We start from the raw sequence: 21,911 nt of genomic DNA on the forward strand, positions 1-21,911 counted from the left end.
AAAAGGTAAGTTTACCAGGCTACCTGTAGTGTGAATACTGTGGAATAGTTTTTTCATTTTCAGGAACAATAATAAAATGGTAGTCTCTTAGTCTCCATTATTTGTATTACTTTATCTGGTATATCTAGTATATACTATATATATATATAAATCTAATATAATATAAATCGCCATATCATCAACTATTATAAGTGTTTATTTCCACTCGTGCAGAATTCAATTTCAATTTCGTAAAAGCAATTCCGTAAAAAATGTATTTCAATACAATTTGAATAAGAAAACGGGGGGAATATCACAGGTTTTTCAATTATCACGTTTTTTTTTTTTTTCAACATTTGAAGCACGCATGGGTGGTCACATGTGAGATCCTGTGACTTTTTTGTCAAGGGCTGTATTTTATTGAGCAACATCTGGTTTAGGAGGAAAAGTAACATCTGTGTGGAACGGACGTACTGTTTGTAAAGAGTGTACTGTAGCCCGTGTCTTCAGAAGAAGGTTTGGAATTACTGCTCACACATGCAGATAACTCTGGCGATAGGATCGTTTGTTTGATGGATGTGAACCACGGAGCCAAGACTGTCTGAGTGCTGTCGGCAAACCATTAAAATAAGAAATATAAATATATCCCCCAATCAGTCTTTTAAAGTGATGAGATTGCCAGTGAGGGCCTAGTGAAGTCCAACATGTGTGTAACAAGGAATCTGTGCTTCCCACAAGCTGAACAAGGGACAGCAAAAAGTCAAATCGAAGACAACACTGATGTGAGAATAAAATCGTTGTTCTTCCTTTTCTCCCGGTTGCTTATAAAGAAAGCATATTTAGACTTATTGAGATGAGATGCGGGGTTTATCGCAGGGCAGTGACACACACACACACTTTAAACCCGCGGCATATCACTGGGAGTACTTCAATAAAGCTTATCTAACAGGAAATCGTTCCTCTCGAGGAGGCTTTCGAGTGCGAGCCAAGTTAGAGTCAAGCACCCCGCCGGTACATTAAATATTTGACACAGTCCCTGACTGAATTTTTTCCAGTCAGAGAAAATTAGGAGCTACATTTAGCTAAAAGCGCAGGGCGTCTTTTCAGAAAAAACACCTACAGCCTCATCCGCATAACAAAGGCGAGCATGTTTTTGGAAATGTCCTGGTTTGCTAAATTATTTGCAAGATTAATATGGAGGGAGGTAAATACAGACATTAATAAAATACGTGACAATGGGCGGATATGATTAAGTGGGGTTTTTTTGTTGTGTTTCTGCTGTCAACTCAAGTGAGACGTTGACAGACTGTGGACAAAGTATGTTGTGACGGGCTGTTACGTCAGCTTTCTGTCACTTAAAAGTAACGTGGGATTTTTAGGAGTTCCTTCTACCTTGTTCCAAAAGCCCCCTGACCGTTTCCACTGCCTCAAAATAATCACCGCCGGTAACAGCACTCATTGGCAGAATCCAATGTGACATTATAAACACGCAGTAAAATGTGTATGTAGCTCTTAACTCGTTCCAATATATTACAATGCATGATTTAAAGGACCAAACTGGAGTCAAATTCAAAAACCATGACCAGCCGTCCGAATCTTCACACCCAACCTTTTATAGAGCCTGTTCTAACTTTTTACTTGCTTTGCTGGTATGTAAATCGAAATGTGCAAAGTATCAAACATCCTGTGGAAGGCTCGGCCCACTTTGGGCAGTTCTAACTTCCTTTGTTGTGAGGAATTTGACCTTCTCCCCTTATGACTGTGGTACAGGATCCCCAGGGCAAAGCGCAATGGGTATAGATTGCAATACATGTGCTTAATTTGCACTGCACCGCACGGTAGCACTTCCCTTTTGAGACATTTCTTATAGCCGCATACTGTGCATGGACAGATGCTTGTGAAACCATCTTGTTTATTATTTATTGTTTTATTGTTCTATTGCTCTCTTCCATGTCTGACCTATATGGCCTGCTGTTCTTATTGTTTGTGTTATTGTGCCTTGTGCTGCAAACTCAATTTTCCCTTGTAGGACCATAAAGACCTGAAGTACCCAAAGTAAGTTAATCTTGCCATATTTTGGACTTCATTAAACCAGTGGAGCCATTTTGCTCGCTGTTTAAGGGTTACATTTGTTCCGTTTATTGTACATTCATCTTTCTGCTTCACTGTTTATTTCATCATATGTTATTGTATTGGACCCTATATTTCACTTTTGGACATAACCTTTTATTTTTCCGGTCTTTTTCATTTTTAACCTTTTTCATTGTTTTTCTGTTCTACATCATCAGGGTTTAGTGTACACTGGAAGATTTATTTGGTACAGTTAACTGTTGGGTTTATTGTATATTTTCCAATTTTTTAATATATTGCTATTTTCCTATTTCATATTTTCTTGTATTGCTTTTTTGCTTTATTATTATTTTGCCAATTGTTTTGATGTGAGCTGCTGGACACTGCAATTTCACTTTGGGAATGAATAAAGTATCTATCCATCTATCTATCTATCTACACTCAAAATACTGAAAAATAATGTACCTGTGGTGTGGGGTTGGTGTGGTTTGAGCAGCCACGCCTGACCTGGATCTAGGTGATTGGGTTCAGAGGGGCTTCATACCAGTTGCTCGTTGGTTGGTCTAACGAGCAACAGGTTAAAACCCCCATCCCCACACTCACTCAGGATAGGGAGCCTAACATGGCATATGCATATCTGCTCCTGGCTAATTCCAACTGGCCACTCTCTACAATAAACTGGTGTTTACAACCCCCCGTCTTCTGTGTCTCGGTGCCAGTGGGCCCTGAAAACACCACTTGGGTGGCATTTGGTAGGCAAACGACCACAGTACCGTTGACAAAAATATGATAATAAATAAAAATATGGAAAAAAATTATGTCTAATGCTGCATTCACATAGAACATGGTAGATGGGAGATGGCAAACCTGAAGTCCTGTTAGTGGACAAGGCATTACGGCCAGTCGGCAGAAAACACTGCCAACGGCAACGGTAGATGGCATTTGCCGTCAAAGTAAAAATATTTTGGTTGTTTCCCTCCTCCGCGACGGAATTACAGACGGCTGTGACATAGCTACATTACAGACATGGAGAGAGTGAGAAGCAGACTCTAATGAGTATGTCTTCTGCGGCTGCCACAGTTTTGCGCTGCAGTGACGGACCCAGAAGATGCTGTTTCCTCATGAATATCACACTCAAATGGCTTAAATAAAAACTGTGGATTGATACAAAAGTTGTTTTTTCTATTTATGAATTACATGGATACTGTTTAGTGCTTGTAGCGAGGAAGCAGATGGAGGATTTGAACGTGTAATGTTTAGCCCTAACCCTATCCCGTTTAAAGTGCCGTTATGCCGTTCCCGTCTACCGTCTTCCATGTGAAGGCGGCATTAGTCAGTTTTAATGGAAATGTCGCAATATTGCAACAATGGGCAGAAATGGTAGCTGAAATGCTTGTTTTTACTGATATTGGGTATACAAAACAAGTGAGCGTTAATTTACCCTATAAATACAGCGTATATATACATATATATATATATTTATACGCACAGTATATGTATTTATTATGTGAGTTAGTGAGTCATAGCGGTCATAGTTTGCTGACTAGTAAGGGGGCTGAAACTCAAATTGATACCGGTACGGTCCTTTAAGCAACATACAGACTCAATGATTGACCAAGAGACAACCAGGCAAGGGGGCAGACAGACAGGCGGGCAGGCAGAAGCACATGCTGATAGACAGACAGATAAACAGATACATAGCGGGTGGATGGATGCTGGCGTGGGATGTTAGCGCTGCGAGACACGGACCTGATCAGTAACACGCCTCCTCTTTTGCTCAGGCGACGTGACATACGCAGCCTGGGCGTAGGCATAGCTTTTATAGCGCGGCTGAGAGGAGGGCGAGGGGCTCCGCACCCGACCCTGAGCCACACTCACTGTGATCTGAGAGAGAGAGAGAGAGAGAGAGAGAGAGAAGTAGGATAAAGGAGTGAATGTAAGTGTGTGAGAAAGAGGAGGTAGAGAGAGAGGTGAGAGAAAAAAAAATGTAGTGTGTTAAAATATGGATAAAGCGACAGAGAGAGGTGGAGCAGGTTAAAAAGAAGGCAAGAGAGTGCGAGAGAAGCAAGGAGGAGAAAGAAAGAGAGCAAAATAAGATGAGATGGAAATGGAGAAATTAAAAAGGGGAAAGAAAGTTAAGAAGAAGAGAGAAAGTTAGAAAAGCCAAAATTGACAGCCAGACAGAAAGAAAGAAAGAAAGAAAGAAAGAAAGAAAGAAAGAAAGAACGAGAAAGGAGGAGAGTGGATTGAACAAGGAGCAGAAGAGAAGAGAAAAAAGCAACATAAACAATCACATAATAGCATAATGGAGACATGATGACAGAGAGACAGAGAGAGAGAACAAGCAGCAGCTGGGCTCCTGGTCCCCTAAACGTGCACGTCCAGGAGGTGGCCCCGCCCATCTCAGTCAGGTGCTAAGGAGTGAGCGGGACTTACGGCGTTAGAATTAAAACGATTTTGGACATTTGAAGCTGCGTCGTGCAAAACTACTCTCTTGAAAGTGAAATACTATACTGATCTTTCTCCTGAGGTAAAACTAATGTAAAAGTATTTGTCCAGTGCTCTGATATATCAGAATCTGTAATACAGTATACAGGATAAAGCTCATACATATCCTGATTACAATTTACAACAAATGCTCATTTAAACATGTACATTACTTATATATTTAACAAAAAATATATATATATTTGTATTTTTTTTAAATATATTTTAACTAACTATATACATGTCATGACATTTCACTGCATATATGTACGACCGTATGTGTATGTATGTCATGACATTTCACTGCATATATGTACGACCGTATGTGTATGTATGTGACGAATAATCTCTTGAACTTGAACTTGAACTATATATATACATATATATACTATATATATATATATATATAGTTAAAGTCGAAAGTCTCTGTCTAAACAAAATATACTTAAATCAGGACTTGAGTACAGTAACAAGTAAGTACTTTGTTACTTTCCACCACTGGCAATAACCCTTCGATATAAGCAGAAATAGAATTCGGCATATATTTGTGTTGACTTTTTTGGATTTAGACATTGGACTTTCTATTGCTGAAATGACCTAAAACTTTTATTATTTCATTCAATAACTTTTTAATTGTGCAGTGATGAAGGCGAAGCAACATGAACTCTCCTGCGAGCCAAGTCCCAGCGAGGAGCCCTTGACTGGAAATCTCACGGGGGCGGTTCCGCCAACAGAGTTTGATCTAAATCAGGACAAAGATAATCCTACTTAATTGAATCCAGAATTTAAAAAAGCCTTTCTGAAAAGTTGTTTAATTAAAAAAAAAAGAATGAGCTCTAGATGGGGAAGTCCTACAAAGGTAATGAAGGACTAGTCAGCTCCTTCTGTCTGGTCTTGGTGCTGGTCTTAGTCCAGATCAACCTGGTCCACCTGGAGGCCACGCCCGGGCAAGTCTGGGACTGTTTTAAACCGTGACTGAGAACAGCCATTTCCGTTAGTCCAGATTGAGGATTGCTCTGGAGCAGGGACAAATCTCTCTCTCTCTCTCTCCTCAGACAGCTAGACGGTGTCGGCACGTCGATAAAAGCAAGTCAACCTTTACGCCAGAGACACGAGAGATTAATCTCCACCGCCTCACTTCTCTCACTCTCTTGCCGTCAATCACCTCCTCTCTCTCTCTCTCTCTCTCTCTCTCTCTCTCTCTCTCTCTCTCTCTCTCTCTCTCTCTCTCTCTCTCTCTCTCTCTCTCTCTCTCTCTCTCTCTCTCTCTCTCTCTCTCTCTCTCTCTCTCTCTCTCTCTCTCTCTCTCTCTCTCTCTCTCTCTCTCTCTCTCCGTCTCCCTCCCTCTTGGGAAAGTTGATTGTGAACGGCAATGAACAACATTTTTTATTGGTTTATTTTATATATATATACATATATACACATACACAGACACACATTTTTTTTTCCGTTTCACAATAAAATAAATAAAATAAAACCAGTATTATAGTTAGATATTTTTGTGTAGAACAGGTATAAACAGTATTTTTCATGTATAAATAATAACAGTAAAATAATTGATGAAATAAAACCTCACAGTCAAACCCGTGTGTGTGTGTGCCTTCGCTTTATGAACCTGACATGACAGCGGGTGCGCTCCTTTTCAGCCAGGGCACCTCCCAGCGAGAAGGAGCATAAGCTCTCTCTTACATATAGGGGGAACATTTGCCGGTGGCAGGAGACGGCAACTCAAACAAACAACATAAAACTGTAAAACTTGACAAAAAAAAAAAAAAAAAAAAAAAAGAACGGCTCATCACCCAGCGATACTCATTGTCATTCCTACAAAAGAGCCATTCAAAATAATCGGTTCATCTCGTGTTTATATTAAAAAGCCTGGAGGAGCTGCGCACAGTTGAAACAAAAAATATACCTCCCGCACAAAAACATAGAAATGCCGCACGGCTCATGTGGTCGGTGGCGGCGCAGCAGTGGACATAATAGGAAGCAACACTAACGCACGCCGTGCCGCTGCGTCAACGTGTCCAGTGGACTTCTACCGAGATATTGTAATACCGCAAATCACGAGAGGGCCTACGGTTCAATAACACTTTGAAACGGTAGCTCAGGAGCTAGAGCTGGTCCTCTAGTAATCTAAAGGTTGCTGGTTCGATCCCAGGCTCCACATGCTAGCATGCTGTAGTGTCCTTGAGCAAGACACTTAACCCCTAATTGCTCCTGATGGCTGCGTCCGTCGGTGCTTGAATAATTGTAAGTCGCTTCGGATAAAAGCGTCTGCTAAATGCAATCTATTGTAATGTAATGAAACAGTGAACAGTTCGATAACATACCATATACCGTTACATCCCTCGTGCCTTCCATCAGAACCCCCCTGATTCTCTGCCTGTTTCCCTGGAACCTGATTCTCTGCCTGTTTCCCTGGACCCCGATTCTCTGCCTGTTTTCCTGGAACCTGATTCTCTGCCTGTTTTCCTGCAACCTGATTCTGTGCCTGTTGCCTGGCAGATAAGTTTGGCTTCTCTGACTGATCTCCTGGTTTTGACCCCTGCCTGTTATTTGGAATGAAACTTGCAGACTTTAACTTCGTGCTTATGGGTGTGTGAGAGAGTGCGAGTGTGTTTGTATTTGTGTGTTTGTACATATTTGTGTGTGAGTGTATTTCATTGTCTGTGTGTGTATGTGTGAGTATGCATTTGTGTGTGTGTATTAGTGTATTGGTTTTTTGTGACTGTGTGTGGGTTAGTGTGTGTATGTATTTGCATGAGTACGTGTGTGTGAGTGTATTTGGGTGCGAGTGTGTGAAATAGAATACTGTTCTGTATGTGTTTGTGCAAGAAAGCTTGGGTTACAGTGTGTGTATTTTGTGTATGTACTTATGTGTGCGTTCCAGGTGTTATCCCGACTGTAGACTAGTCCTTGTAGTGACAGCGTTGCTTTGATGATGACAGGAGGGAAGGGAAGGATAATGGCTGCTGTCGCTTTCCTCCTTTTTTTCTCAATTGTCTTCCTGTCTGTTTCATCTCCCTCGCACATCTTTCTCATCTTAACCCAATCTTTTAGGCGTCATTCACACGTATATGGATATTTCTGAAAACTCTTTCCCCCCCTAGATATAAAAAATAATGGGCTGACATCCAGGAGCCCTGCGCCAAGCACGCTCAGCCTCGTGAGTGGGCGCTCGGGCTTGTGGCCGGTGGCGCATCTGACTGTGGTCCGTGCCTGGTGTCCGCAGGCCTGGTTCTGCGCCTGCACCGGGTTGTATGTGTGCGCTTCAGGGGTGCAGGGTCTGCACACATTCTCATACTCCTTGGGCCGTGTGTGGGTGCTGCTCCGTGGGGTTGGGGGGGTCTTCTGTGGCTGTGGGACATGGGGCTCAGGGCTATCCTGTGGTTGTAGAGTGTCTATATGGCTGTGGGACTCAGGGGCGGCTCCGGGGCGGCTGCGGGGCCTTTTCTGCTGCTTGGAGGCGCTACGATATAATTCCGACCTCATACACCAGCACCAATTTGGACAAGTCCTGTGCACTCAATGGTGGATACACACGCACACACACGCACACACATACATACACACATACATACAGATGAACTCATCACAGGCACACACTCACCGCCAGCATGTGCTTTGAACCCAACCCCAAACATCCTCCTCCAAAATTCAAGCATCACAGAAGAACATTAGGAGCGTGCGTATCGAGGTTCTTCATAATATTCATACACAACACTGTACGGACGCCGCTCCTGAAGTTAGAGAGACTTTTTAAACTTTTAATGGAGACACAACGACATGATGGCCGTCGGCCTTCACTCGTAGGTTCCTGACGCAAGTTGAGGTCCTGACGTCAGCGTTTTCAAGAAGCTCCGTTTTATTTCCACACCAATAGATGGAAAACAGAGTTTTGAAAAATCTCCATCCTGGAAGGCGTTTTCCAAAAGCTTAATTTCCAGTTCCTAAAACGCCATTTTGGTGTGGACGGGAGGCCAAAACACAAAGAAAATACTTAACAATTTTTTTTTTTTTAAATTTCTCTCAATCTTCTGTACTTTCTCCATTCGTCTCTGATTCTTTCCGTCTATTTATCTTACACCTTTCAGCTCTGATAGCTCACACTGTCTCTCTCTCTCTCTCTCTCTCTCTCCCTCACTCCCCTTTTACAAGGCTGTATCTCCCTCAATTTGGTTTCAATCCACCAGTATCTAGCTATCCATCTATCCATCGATCAATTTATCTATCCATCCAATGTCTATCCATCTATCGATCTATCTGATACTTTCACTATTGGAGTACTACAGTAATCTTACTGTATATCAGGGTATTTGTACTTTTTTTACTCTTGCAATGCACCCCACTCCCACTGCACAAAAACCCATCAACACCGGCTACAGATGGATGTGAGGCAATAAATGTGATGGAAACATGACAACCGGGTAAACACGCTAATTTTCGTCCCTTTTCCAACGTGATGCTGACGTAGATAAATTAACAGAGCAGCAAGAAAAAAATAAAAGCAAGTCAAACAAATCAAAATCCTCCATAGGGAAAGAGTGCGTGGCCACGACGGCAGGTCATAATATCTACGGAAAAGAGAAGTGTCATATATGAATGACATTGACGAACGTCCCGTCATTTGTTTTCGAGACTGCAGTTTTTCTTCTGGACTTCCTGTTCCTGATATCAGCTTCGCAATGTTTCCATTGGAAATACAAACCGTGACCAAAAACAAGTGATTTTATTGGTTGAATTTAGGTCTGAGTACTTCTGGTGGTTGACTAACTTTACGGCCTTGACTCCTAACCTCGCTTTCTTTCTTTCTGCATTCCTCTATCCACCCACTGTCAGCAGGAAAGCGCCTAGTGTATTCACTTCCCAGGTGAGAGCGAGCCTGCTTCCACCAGTCTTTCTTGTGAGGTCTTTACAGTCCCTATCACAAGAGAGATTGGCATTTTGCAGCAAGCATTTCATTTTCCAAACACCTTCAGCAGTTAGATTAACTAAAACAGGTGATGCTATCACAGCGTGCCGCATGAACAAAATCTACGTCAGAGATGATCTTGGTATATCTGCTGAAAATATATTGAGATACATACACCAGTCAGTTCTTGAGGTTGATGTGTTGGAAGCAGGAAAAATTGGCAAGCGTAAGAGTCTGAGCCATTTTGATAATGACCAAACTGTGATGGCTAGAAGACTGGGTTCAGAGCATCTCCAAAAACGACAGGTCTTGTGGGGTGTCCCAGGTATGCAGTGGTTAGTACCTATCAAAAGTAGTCCAAGGAAGGACAACCGGTGAACCAGCGACAGGGTCATGGGAGCCCATGGGCTCATTGATGCAGGTGGGGAGTGATAGGTGTGGTCCAATCCCACAGAAGAACTTCTGTAGCACAAATTGCTGAAAAGTTAATGACGGCTATGATAGAAAGGTGTCAGAACAAACAGTGCATCACAGCTTGCTGCATATGGGGCTGTGTAGCTGCAGACCGGTCAGAGTGCCCATGCTGACCCTTGTCTACCCCCGAAAGCGCCAACAATGGGCATGTGAGTGTCAGAACTGGACCATGGAGCAATGGAAGAAGGTGGCCTGGTCTGACGAATCACGTTTTCTTCTACATCATGTGGATGGCCGGGGTTAGAGTCGGATGCGATCAAGCATCTAAGAGATGTACTGGAACAACAAGCCCATCCATGGGGGCCCCACCTCGCAACATACAGGACTTACAGTCTTGGTGCTAAATACCACATGACACCTTCAGAGGTTTTGTGGAGTCCATGCCTCGACGGGTTAGAGCTGTTTTAGTGACCACGAGGGGGAGCTACACAATATAATTGGTTATTATTGATTATTAATGTTGTTGCTGAACATCTTCTTTGTTACCAACGGGGCAAGCTGACAACTCAAGATATTTTTGAATCCAGTCGGATGAACAGTGAAATCATCTTTTTTTCCTCTAATACAATCGAACAGTGCACACTTCTGTTGGTGATTTATTGCTGTTATAACATTTATTTCTGTCAAAACTGGTGCTATGGCAGCATCGGCACAATCACCTTCGGGAGCCGCCATTGTTGTGGTTCTGAAATGCGCCGCGCTCTGCACTGTGTCATCAACTAACCCGCCTCCCAGAACAACAGCAGCCCCCGAACGATCCATCACATGGTTGGACGGGCTGAGAGGAACCACCAAGAACCAACCCCAGACCACACGCTGTCTGCGCAACATCTGGCTCTCATGAGGATAGGTGGGAGCAGCAGGGATGGAGGAAGTACTCAGACCTTTTCCTGAACAAAAAGTACAAATTTGACACAAAATGACCAAAGTAAAACTACATTCAAGAATATAAATAAACATCCTGATCCTTTTTTTTAAACTAAAGTAATGCCAGTGTGAGAGAAATATATTCGAGTAAAAGCGTGTAGATATCTGCTTTGAAATGAGTAACGGAGCTTTCAAACCTATCGTTCGCTCGATTTGTTCCGACTATTGTACGCGTACCATTGGCAGTACGCGAGCTACCTCTCGTGATACATGGAGGAATCTCCAAAATGTGTATTTTTAAATTAAATTAATTAATTTAAAACTTATAATACAATTTTTTTAAATGAAAATATTTAAGCTATGAGATCACTGAAACGTAATTTAAAATAAGTTTTTGCCTTTCCGGTAATTTTTTTGCAGGGAAGGCACGAACGTACATACTGTACGTTCTCGCTCGTGGCGTCCATGATTACAAGTAGTTACTGTACAAGCTCAAACTGTGATTGAAAGAAGCGGAGGCAAAATGAATCGTTCAAAAACACTGCAATAGTGGCTCCAAATGGGAACAATTAGGAAGAGAAGTGCGGATAAGGAGGACAACATCACAAGCAGCCCCGTTGAAAGTGAAGTGGACAGTAGACCGAGCCCAAGCGCCAGTGAAGTCTCCGCGGCACCTGCTAGCAGCAAACAGCGCAAAATAGTACAAGGATATGACTCAAGCTACCTAAAATTTGGATTCAGTTGCAGCAGGACACAGGAAGACCCCAGGCTGCAGTGCTTGGTATGTGGTGATGTTCTTAGCAATGAATGCATTAACCCATGACATCTCAAACCAGTTGATTTTTTTCTAGGAAAACGTGACGAACTGAAGCAGTCCAAGTCCACGATTCAAGCTTGTGTCACACCCGTAGCCAAAGCACAGGAAGCCTCGTATCACGCCAGCCTCCGCATAGCGAAAGCCAGTAAGCCACACACGATTGGCGAACAACTGTTTACCATTAGCCATAGAGATGACACACATCATGTGTGGGGAGAAGGCTGCCAAGCAATTAGACTTGGTGCCACTTTCAAACGACACTGTGTTACCCAGAATAGGGGCAATGGCAGATGACGTTAAAAACCCACTGACTGAGCATGTCAAAAGTAATCAATATTATTCTATCCAGCTAGATGAGACTACTGATTTTGCAGATTTGACCAATTTGCTTGTGGGGCGGACTGAGGGGCCTTATCAGCACCCGCTCGGCACTGACTCGAGACAGGGAGATTTCTTAATGTTTGTCTGTCTTGCAGAGGCGACCGGCGCACAGGCTCGTCAGCTGACCAGGAGCGAGACTGGAATTTATTCCTCCTGCGCCTGAAATCATCATTATTATTATCTATTATTTATACTTGTGGCCAGCAAGCCTTTTTGTGCTTCTGTATAATAAAAACTTGTTTGCCACGTTGGCAAACCATGGAAAGAAAGACTCTCTCTCCGTCCCGAAACCCTTACCTGCGGACAGAGACTCCCACAGCTTGTTTACGTCAAATATAAATATGGTGGTGCAGCTCAGGAGGACTTTCTGTTCTGTAAATCACTGGAGACCAGAACTACAGCTGAGCACATATTCCAGTTACTGAACACGTTCGTCCAAGATAATGTACTCTATTGGAAAAGGGGTTGGAGTCTGCAGGGACGGCCCCAGAGCTATGACAGGGCGCCACAGCGGAGCAGCAGCCCGCATTTGCGTGGTGGTACCCGAACTGCGATGGACACACTACAGCATCCATCACGAGTCCCTGGCGGTGAAGATGCCCAAAGAATTGAGGTCTGTGCTGTACTCGGCTGTGAAAACTGTGAACTTCAATCAATCCTGACCAATGAATTCTCCTCTGTTTCACTTGCTTTGCATTGAGCTGGGCAGTGAGCATGTCCAACCCTTGCTTCATACGGCAGTATGTATGTAAGGTGGCTATCAAAAGGGAAAGTGCTTTCCAGGCTCTTCAAATTACACAGAGTTCCAGCTTCTCTTACAGGGACAAAAAGTTGCCCTTATCAGATGTTTTCAAAGATACTGTGTGGCTCAATAAACTGGCATACTTGTCGGACATATTCTCTAATTTGAACGAACTGAATGCGGTACTAGAGGGACTCTCCGTCAATGTTTTTGACGTGCAGGGTAAAAATCAACGGCAGGCTGAAAAAGCTGGAATTGTTTGAAATCATAGTCAAGGCGGGTTTTCAGCTTTCCCGGCCTTGGAGAGTTTTCTGTCTAACAATGACCTGACCATTGATGATGGGGTCAGGGACAACATTGTTGCGCATCTCGTCTCGCTCAGACAATAGTTCCGCGAATATTTCCCAGTGACGACCGAAGCGAACAACAACTGGGTGACAAACCCGTTCAGCATCGAAAACTCTGAAATGACCAAGGATTTCACTGTTGGTGAGCAGGAGAGTTTAATGGAATTGTCGTGCGAGGAAACATTGAAGTCTGCTTTCAGAAGACACTTGTTGCTGGACTTTTGGATTAAGCAACGAATACGAACGAATACCTTGCGCTTTCGGACAAGGCTGTGCGCTGTCTCCTTCCTTTTCTGATCACATATCTGTGCGAGAAAGGCTTCTCTTCACTTGCCATCATCAAGACGAAAATACAAAAGCAGGATGGGTGCTGAGCCAGACCTGAGACTGAAGCTAACCTTGATTGACCCAGACATCGCAGAAATGTGTTAGCAGTAATCTATACTCACATAAAAGCTGGTCAACTTTTAACATTTTTTTGCATTCATTGTTAGTCTAAAAATGTCCAAACATGGGTGTGTGAACGTGGACTTGGAAAGCCTAATATTTTTCTGAAGTGGTACAGGGTGTAAAAAGTTTGAAAAACTTGAAAAACTCTAAAAACTCGCCCCGACAGTCACAGTTACAATCTTTACGCAATGATATAGCCGTGCGTTCACAAATCCATTGTCCAGCCGTTCAGTTACGCAGGTGGAATCCCATTTGTTTGTAGAGGCGCTTGGCATTTCTTTCATTAAAAAACTCTGCAGTCTCCAGTAGTGTGTGAAATCTGCGTCAGTTTTCAACTTACTGTATGTAGTGGCATTTAACATGAATCCTTGTAATGCCAATGGGTGGTGAGGAGGGCTCATTTCAACGTGTAATCCAGAATAAGAAAGGAAAAACATGAATGAGGGAAAAATTGCTTTCTATCACATAATCACATTGTCGCGGGCAACAATGGAGCAACAGCAGCGCATTGCAATTGGGGCCCTTGTTTTCATCATTATGATTTGGCGTTTCAACTAAATAAGAACAGTGGAAACACAAGTGTCAACATGTTTTCAACCCACAATGCACTGTGTTTTGGTTTGCTTTCTAAATTGCCTTATTGACCAATATATTTTTCACGACTCAATTTTTGGAAAAAGCCTTTATGAAGACCAAATCCTGTTTTTGTCAAGAAAATGATTTTATTTGAAAATAATGATAACGCAGCCATTGTGACCTCCCAGGAGCAACAACGTGACCGGCCACCAGCCCGCTGCCGCCGACCGGGAGCTGGCCAGAGGACCAGACCCGCGTCCGACCCCACGACCCACAAGGGATTCGTCGGGTCCATAGCCCATCCCGGTGCCTCAGAGGAGAATGTCTGGGGGGGGGGGGCGCTACGTCCGTCCGCAAAACCCACGCGGGATTCGCCGGGTCCCCAGTCCGTCGCGGTGCCCCGGAGGACAATGTCAGGGGGGGCACTACGACAACCCCAGGTCGTACGTGGGATTCGCCGGATTCTGTGGTGCTGCGGGACGCTCTCTCCCCTTCCCGTGCTATCCCCTCTCTGTTCCCCCTCAGCTCCCAGGGCGCTGCTGCCGCGGGAAACCGGGGAGCTACGCAGACATCTGGGCCGGGGTGTGGACACTGTGGGTGGCACTGAGTGGTCTAGTCCTATCGGGCTGGTGGGTAAGCCCGATGGGTCAGTCCGGTTCTGCGTGGACTACCGAAGGGTGAACCAAGGGTTCAAGTTCGATGCCTACCCCATGCCTGGGTCGATGAACTTCTCGACCACTTAGGTACAGCTCGTTTTTTCACGACACTGGATTTAACCAAGGGCTACTGGCAGATTCCCTTGTCGAAGGAGTCCAAGGAAAAAACAGCGTTCTCCATGCTGTTGGTTTATACCACTTTCGCACACTTCAATTCGGGTTGTTCCGTGGATGGTGTTCACATGGATATTGACATTTAACAGTCTATACAACGAATATATGACGACAACTTTTTCAGACATATTTCCAAGAAAAAAAATCCTGTCTTATATCCGAGTCAATATATCTTATCAATATATCGGTCTTGCTCTCACATGTAACAAAGTGAATCCTGGTTCACTTGGAACTGAGTCCCGTTTTTTCAAAAGGACCATGGTTCAATTGCTTGGTCCGCAACAGAGTTACAATGCTTGTTCTCACCTCTCCAAACAAATTGCACCAAGAGGGTAAATGCACCATAGTTCGATTAAAACCGGGTAGGTGTGAAAGCACCCTAAAACTCAAAAGTCTCAGAACTGAAAATACTAGTAAGTAGGCCGGCAGATGCTTGAAAAATTGACTTATTCACAGTAATTTAAAGTACAGTAAGTAAAGTATACGTTCCACCACTGCAGCTCAGGCACCCGAATGCGGGGCAACTGCAAAAAATCATCAAGAATTTGACTCTTCAGTGTTAACGCGATAAAACCAGATAGGGTTATATTTTGAGGTGGAAATATAGTGTTTTAATATTTAACAGAGAATACACCCTGTGGTGTTAAAATACATATTTTACACAGCTTTTATAGTTTGTCAACTCTTTTCATCTCTTTTATTGCCATTCCCCTTGTCGCTACTGCTCGGCAAAGATATAATCGTAGGCGCTTACTCAACCTCCATAAATATGTATCGCGATGATGTTTTGACCCGAAAAAGGGCTCGGGTACGGTCTGCGCGTAATGCATTTCTGAGCGGGAGGGATGCCGGCTGGGGCTCTGTTGTCTTGTGTACATTGCGCTGCCATTAAATTACGTCTGTGCAACGTGATGCTCAACCCGATGACAGAATTTTTAACTTCACGGCAAATTTGCTCGGACTGTACGGTAATTTCCCTCGTGATGAAACAGAGTTTCCCCGATCCCATCAGTGCTGCTTCTTCCGGGTGAGTTATACCTTGTGTGTTATACCAGCCCAAAAAGCACCTCAATGCAGTATAACAAATTTGCACTCCTAGTATCTGCGGCTCCTATTAGTAGCGGCACCCGGGGAGAGGTAAGGGGTTAAGTGTCTTGCTCAAGGACACATGGCTGTGATGATAACTGCATTACCACAATACCATGGATACGTGACGTCACGTGACGCGGTATTGAGCTCATTACTGTTATCACCCCAAATAATATTCATGTATATTTTTTTGTATTCCATTTTTTTTGCTGGTGAAAGTTGCAGGGGAATATGAAATATGGGCACAGTAATCACTGTTTAGTTATCATCATTGACTGTCTTCCATCCTATGTTCAAGGAATTCTGGAGAAACTTTTTGCTCCGCTTGTCACTTCAGCTTTGTGCACCGCGTGCGAGGGGGATGGACAGTACATTACAACATATGGGGGATTTCCATTGTGTGTGTCTGGTTATCATTATTTTTAGGGCTGTACCCGACTCAGAAATTTGTCAGTCTGATCGGATTCGGCTGTTCGATGCGATTATAAACTGGGCACAGCTGTCCACGATCGAGAACACCAAGGTGTCACTTGTGCAAATCGTGCAAATATTTTTAAATCGATGACTTGTTAATGACAAGGGTGTGGCAAACCGTGTTTTGGAGATAATCATCTTCAAAGTTTCATCCAGACTCGATTCATTCAGCCAGCTCCCAGAATGCAAATGGGGTTGCCAAAGGCAAATTAATATACTGCTGAATGAAGTTGAACAACGTCAACAACACAACTATTTTTGTTTTTAAAAAATATTTATGTTTTTATTTAACAGTAAGAATATACATTTTTTATTTATTTATTTATTTTATTTTATTTTATTTTAAATCACCAACCTCAACGGACTTCATCACGTCATCAACTTCTTCCCTTGTAAGCAGCAACAGGCGTATCTTGGTACGTTGGTCTCCTCCAGTGGTTCTTGAAAATATTCCGTTTCATCGTCACATTCAGGTTAAAATCCGCTGTTTGAAATGTTTTCCAAGTCCGGGATGATATCAGATTCAGCGTTGCTGTCGGAGAACTGACTCTCATCGCAGAAAATGAAGTCCAGTATGTGCTGCTTACACTGACTTCGATCTATCGCACTGGTCAGATTATGGTCCGCGATATGATTTAGATCTTCCTCCACCCACTTCTCCTAATCAATAACAACACAGAGTTTTCACAGACAAGTGAAACCGTAAAACAAGTGACGTTGATACACGCCCCCTCCAGGTCTCCGTTTGTGTGTTAAAGTAGTATGATTTAAAGGTTGAACTGTATGAAAACGCTTTCACATTGTGACTTCACATCACATGGAATATGGAGGAATGATCTTCATCTGGGCGGTCGCTTTAAAGGAACCATCGATCTGCGTTGTTCAGCGCTGCTCAGCGTCTCGGTAAGTGAACCGTGTCCCCCAATGTAATCTAATGGGAATATTTAACTCCACGGTTTAACATTAATCTACTGTTAATAAATCAAACTGGGTTTTGAAAATACGTTGAGAGGTTAAAAAAAAAAAAATCCACAAAGGGACACAAATCTGGAAAAAATTTCAACTTATTTGGCTGCTCCTGGCCATTTTAGAAATGCGCGAAATGGCGGCTTTTGCTGTGGTGGGTTTGTTTCCCCTTATTTATATTCCCTCATTGAAAGGTTATCCCTGTGCATTTTAAAAGCTTCTATCTGTTTTATCCTGTTATTGTAATGCACACTGACTGACAAAAAAATAAAAAATAATAAAAAAGTGTTGCGGCCCCCCCCCCCCCATCACTAAACTGCAGTACCCGGGTTATACGCTGCTTTTCAGCGGTAAGAGAAATGTCCTACCGTCACAGCCCTGCTTCAGCATGCTACCAGGAGGAGCCGGGGATCAACCTGGCAATCTTCTGATCACTAGACGACCTGCTCTCCCTTCAGAGCCATCGGCCCCACAATTTGTGGGGCGTTCTTTTTTTTTGCTGTTTTTTTTAGCAATTTAATTAGGGCTCTGAACTAATTTGAGGAGGAGATTTGGGAGGAAAAAGGGAACTTATTGACATTTTAGTAAGAGCAGGAACAAAAACGAAAATGGAATCATATTTCATTGTTCCACAACATAGCGGTTAATAACATCATTTTTTCATTCAGTCTATAAAATCAGGAAAAAAGTATGATATCCCTTTTTTCTCTCGGAACATTAGGTTGGGGGAGGAACTCGAGTAGAAATGTAAAAAATACTGAGTTATTGAAAAACAAAATCCATTTTTAAGCCCTGATTGTATTTCTTTTGCGGTGAAAAGGTGATTCTCTGGCGGCCTCTTGGGGGACTTAGAGGGCCGACACTGCAGAGCGTTGGATCAGATCCCCTGTCGTTAAATTTCTTCTGGTTTGTCGTGTTTACTGTTTTCTCAGGTCATATGAATGCCCTCGGCCTCTCTCTTCTTTGTAGCACTGGCAGCAGATTTAGGAGTTTTAAAATGTGGAACTCGTCGTCATTTGAATTTCTCATTATGTCAGGCGCGCCAAGTATGGCAGGAGGGAAGTAGTGCTGGGAGTATCAGAGGGCCTGCGACTGGTTTTGATGGTATAGCAGGGTGGTGGCAGATGGGGGGCGATGGGGAACCTCTTCACTCTCTGACATGGTCGCAAAGGCCTGGTTGGTTTCTCTGGTTCCTTTACCTCGGATAGGGTTCCTCTGACTTGAGTGGGTAGCGTATGAAAATTTTCAAAAGCAGGCTATCAATTTGCTTCTGACTCGTCTCTGGTTTGGTGATTCAATCTACTTCCATGCCCAGAGAGTGCATATTAACAGTACATGGAGTGACAAAGACATATCGCATGCAGAGCCAACGTAAACTTAATGTTCATAACACTATGAACATTAAGAACTGAAAATACAATGCATCCTTCCATCATGTTGTCATGGCAACAAGTATGGTGTATGAAAAGGGACAACACCAAATGGCCGAATGCCAAAGTGACTTTGACAATGTCACGGCCCATGCCGTGGAAACTGCAAAGGCACAGTTACCATGGGAACGCAACAATATTGCAGTTGAACCCACATTGAACAATGACATAACTTTGACAAGCATGCTGAAAGTGTTTGTGTGTTTGTGTGTGTGTGTGTGTGTGTGTGTGTGTGTGTGTGTGTGTGTGTGTGTGTGTGTGTGTATCAGAGTTTCCGTTAGGAAAAAATTGGTGCTGCTCCCCTACCCTGGGAGATTTCAATGCCCCGGACAAATGGAAAAGATAATGGTCAAATATTATCTCAGTTTATTGAGCTTATCATGAAGGCATGTAGATGTGTAATATTTTTTATTTAACAAAATAAAATAAGTCTCATCAGTTAATGCACTAAAAATAAATAAGTATTACAAATATTACTACTGGAAATCAAATAATTTCCGTTCGTGAACAAGTAACATGAGCAGCTTTTTTTTTAAAATAACATTTCATTGAAATAAAATGTTGATAAAATCAAAAAAAAAATAAATATGACAAGTAGGTCTAAATAAATAATAACATTTGTGGCGTTGGATGTTTACCGTCTGCTTTGGGTCAAACTTAAATATCCAAAATAATGCCAAACTATGGATGTATGTGTCCCTGTATCATCTTTCTGCTTCTCCTCTGACTTTAGACGCTGTGCTCTGTCTCCGCTCTGTGTGTTTACAAGCAATACTTGCGGGCGGGGTTTATTTCTATATCAACCACCGTGATTGGTTAGAGGTGAAAGGTCAGGTCAGGTTTTGTCTGTGGAATTTTTTATATGGTAATGATCGAGTCTATTTTATTTTTCGACATTGAGGAAAAAAATACGGCGATAATTATCGCAATTGTTTTATCGTCCAATAGTAATTCAAATTGTGCTGAGAGGGAATTATTTTCACCGTAGATTATGACCGGAGAGATTTAAATGTCAGACTTCAACAGATAACCGGATACCGGATAATAGAAACTCTGGTGTGTGTCTGTGTGTGTGGGTGTGTGTGTGTGTGTGTGTGTGTGTGTGCGTCTAACCTGCTGGGAGTAGCGTTGCTGGGTCTGGATCTGGTAGTGTTCCTCTGTCGTCACCCGGGTAATGCCACTGGGCGTTCCCCTCGGCAATGTCTCCACCTCCTGGATGGCTTCCATGGAGACGCTTTGGGGAAGCACTTGGAAGAGTGACGTCACGTACATGATGACACTCTTCTTGTCGGGGTGAGGGACCGCCACATCTGGAGAACATAGAGCAACAGACAGTTAGAAGTGGGTTTTCCCATCAGTGCTTGAGTTGGTTATGATTATTTATGGTGGGCTGTTCAATAAACCTTCTGGTACATCTCACTTCTCGCAGCTGGAACGCACAACGTTAATGCAGCTACTTTACCCATTTAATTTTCAACCCAGACCTTATTAATATGTTGGTGCCAACGTTAAACGCTGAAAGTTTTACTATTAAGAAATGTACCACTCTGCTGCAGCTTCTCACTGTGTCTCAATGCAGTCCAATGAGGAAACCTTTAAGCCTAAAACATTTAATCTCAGGAAACTCACAATATTGTGACAGTATTGGCAGTAATTATATGTAATGTCGTAAAAAGTCGAAAAATCGGCCGTTTGGCTACATCCCTGCTAGTCTACAGACTACAAAAGGGAAGCTGCGTTGCGTCCTACTGGCAACCTACTCTACGTATGTAACACTCTGGATGTACTGCGACAATTGCAAGAAGGTTTCAAAATTAATGGAATTTTACTGTTTAAACATGTTGAAAACATTGCATTGCATTGAAGCACAGTAAGAAGCTGCAGCAGAGCGGTAAGTTTCTCAATAGTAAATTGTTCGTTGAGGTTGCGCTCTGAATAGCTGGCAATAAATGATCGGAATTGACATTTTAATAAGGCCTGGGTTGAAAAATAGCCAACCTATCCTCAGAAAACACATACTGTAAACACAACCACATACACACACACATGTTGAATTCAATATTTCAGCCCGCAGTGCAAAGCTCTTGGGATTAAGTGCCTTACTGGCAATACAACGCAATTAATTACCACGATAGTAACAGACCTTCTTGTCTGTGGCAGGAAAATGGAACCAGCAAACTTTGAGTGAGATAAAGCACAGAGCGGGGATTTGGGGCTGAGGGGACACATCTACCTGTACAGTCAGCCCACAGCTAATCTAATAGAGACGGATCACAGCGGGACCAATGCAAAGCAGATGAATGAACAGAGAATGGATTTCTGACGCAGAGAAAAAGGGAGCAGTCAGAGAAAAGAGCAGTTGAGCGGTAAAAAAGTGTGTTGAGAAAAGAGGGATCCAGAGACCCAAGCGGAGAGAAGAAAAGTGGTACACCCAATGAGAAGGAGCGAGAGGAGATGACAAAGAAGCGGAGCGTTAATGAAGTGAGGCCGCTGGACATGTTAACTGTGTGACGTATAGAATACCGTAATGGAGAGCACCTCAGACAGCCGGAATAATGAGCAGACGAACAAAACCAGAGAGAGAGAGGGCGAGAGAGGGAGCGAGAGAGAGAGAGCGACTGGATGGGATGGGAAAGGAATGACACATGCATATGCATGTCACTGCTTGTGTGTGTCCGCTTGTGCACCCTGTATAACTCTGTGTGTGTGTGTGTGTGTGTGTGTGTGTGTGTGTGTGTGTGTGTGTGTGTGTGTGTGTGTATGGCCCTAATACATCTCACTGGCTGCAGAGAACTAATTTATTGGCTGTGTGAAAACCATTGAAAACAATACTGTGTATGTGCGAAAGATGGAGGAAACACCTTGATACAGTAGATAACTAAGCCCTATGCAAGCATGTGCATGAGTGTGTGTGTGTGTGTGTGTGTGTGTGTGTGTGTGTGTGTGTGTGTGTGTGTGTGTGTGTGTGTGTGTGTGTGTGTGCGTGTCAAGTGTGTGTGGAAACAGTTTGGTCTGCTGCT

The 21,911-nt window shown here is 43.1% G+C and overlaps 1 protein-coding gene across 1 annotated transcript in view; it reads right to left on the reverse strand.

The window, feature by feature from the left end:
* The window catches only part of LOC307247723 (dystrophin-like), a gene marked incomplete at its 3' end in the record, with an annotated part of 162,177 nt that overhangs the window by 2,481 nt on the left and 137,785 nt on the right, over positions 1-21,911 (reverse strand). Inside the window, exon 9 of the mRNA XM_080023846.1 lies at positions 20,005-20,201. Within this exon, the coding sequence (XP_079879972.1) occupies positions 20,005-20,201 (197 nt within the window). The remainder of the gene's footprint in view (positions 1-20,004; positions 20,202-21,911) is intronic.

Source organism: Zeus faber (genome assembly GCF_960531495.2).
Source record: "Zeus faber genome assembly, chromosome: 2".
Lineage (NCBI taxonomy): Eukaryota > Metazoa > Chordata > Actinopteri > Zeiformes > Zeidae > Zeus > Zeus faber.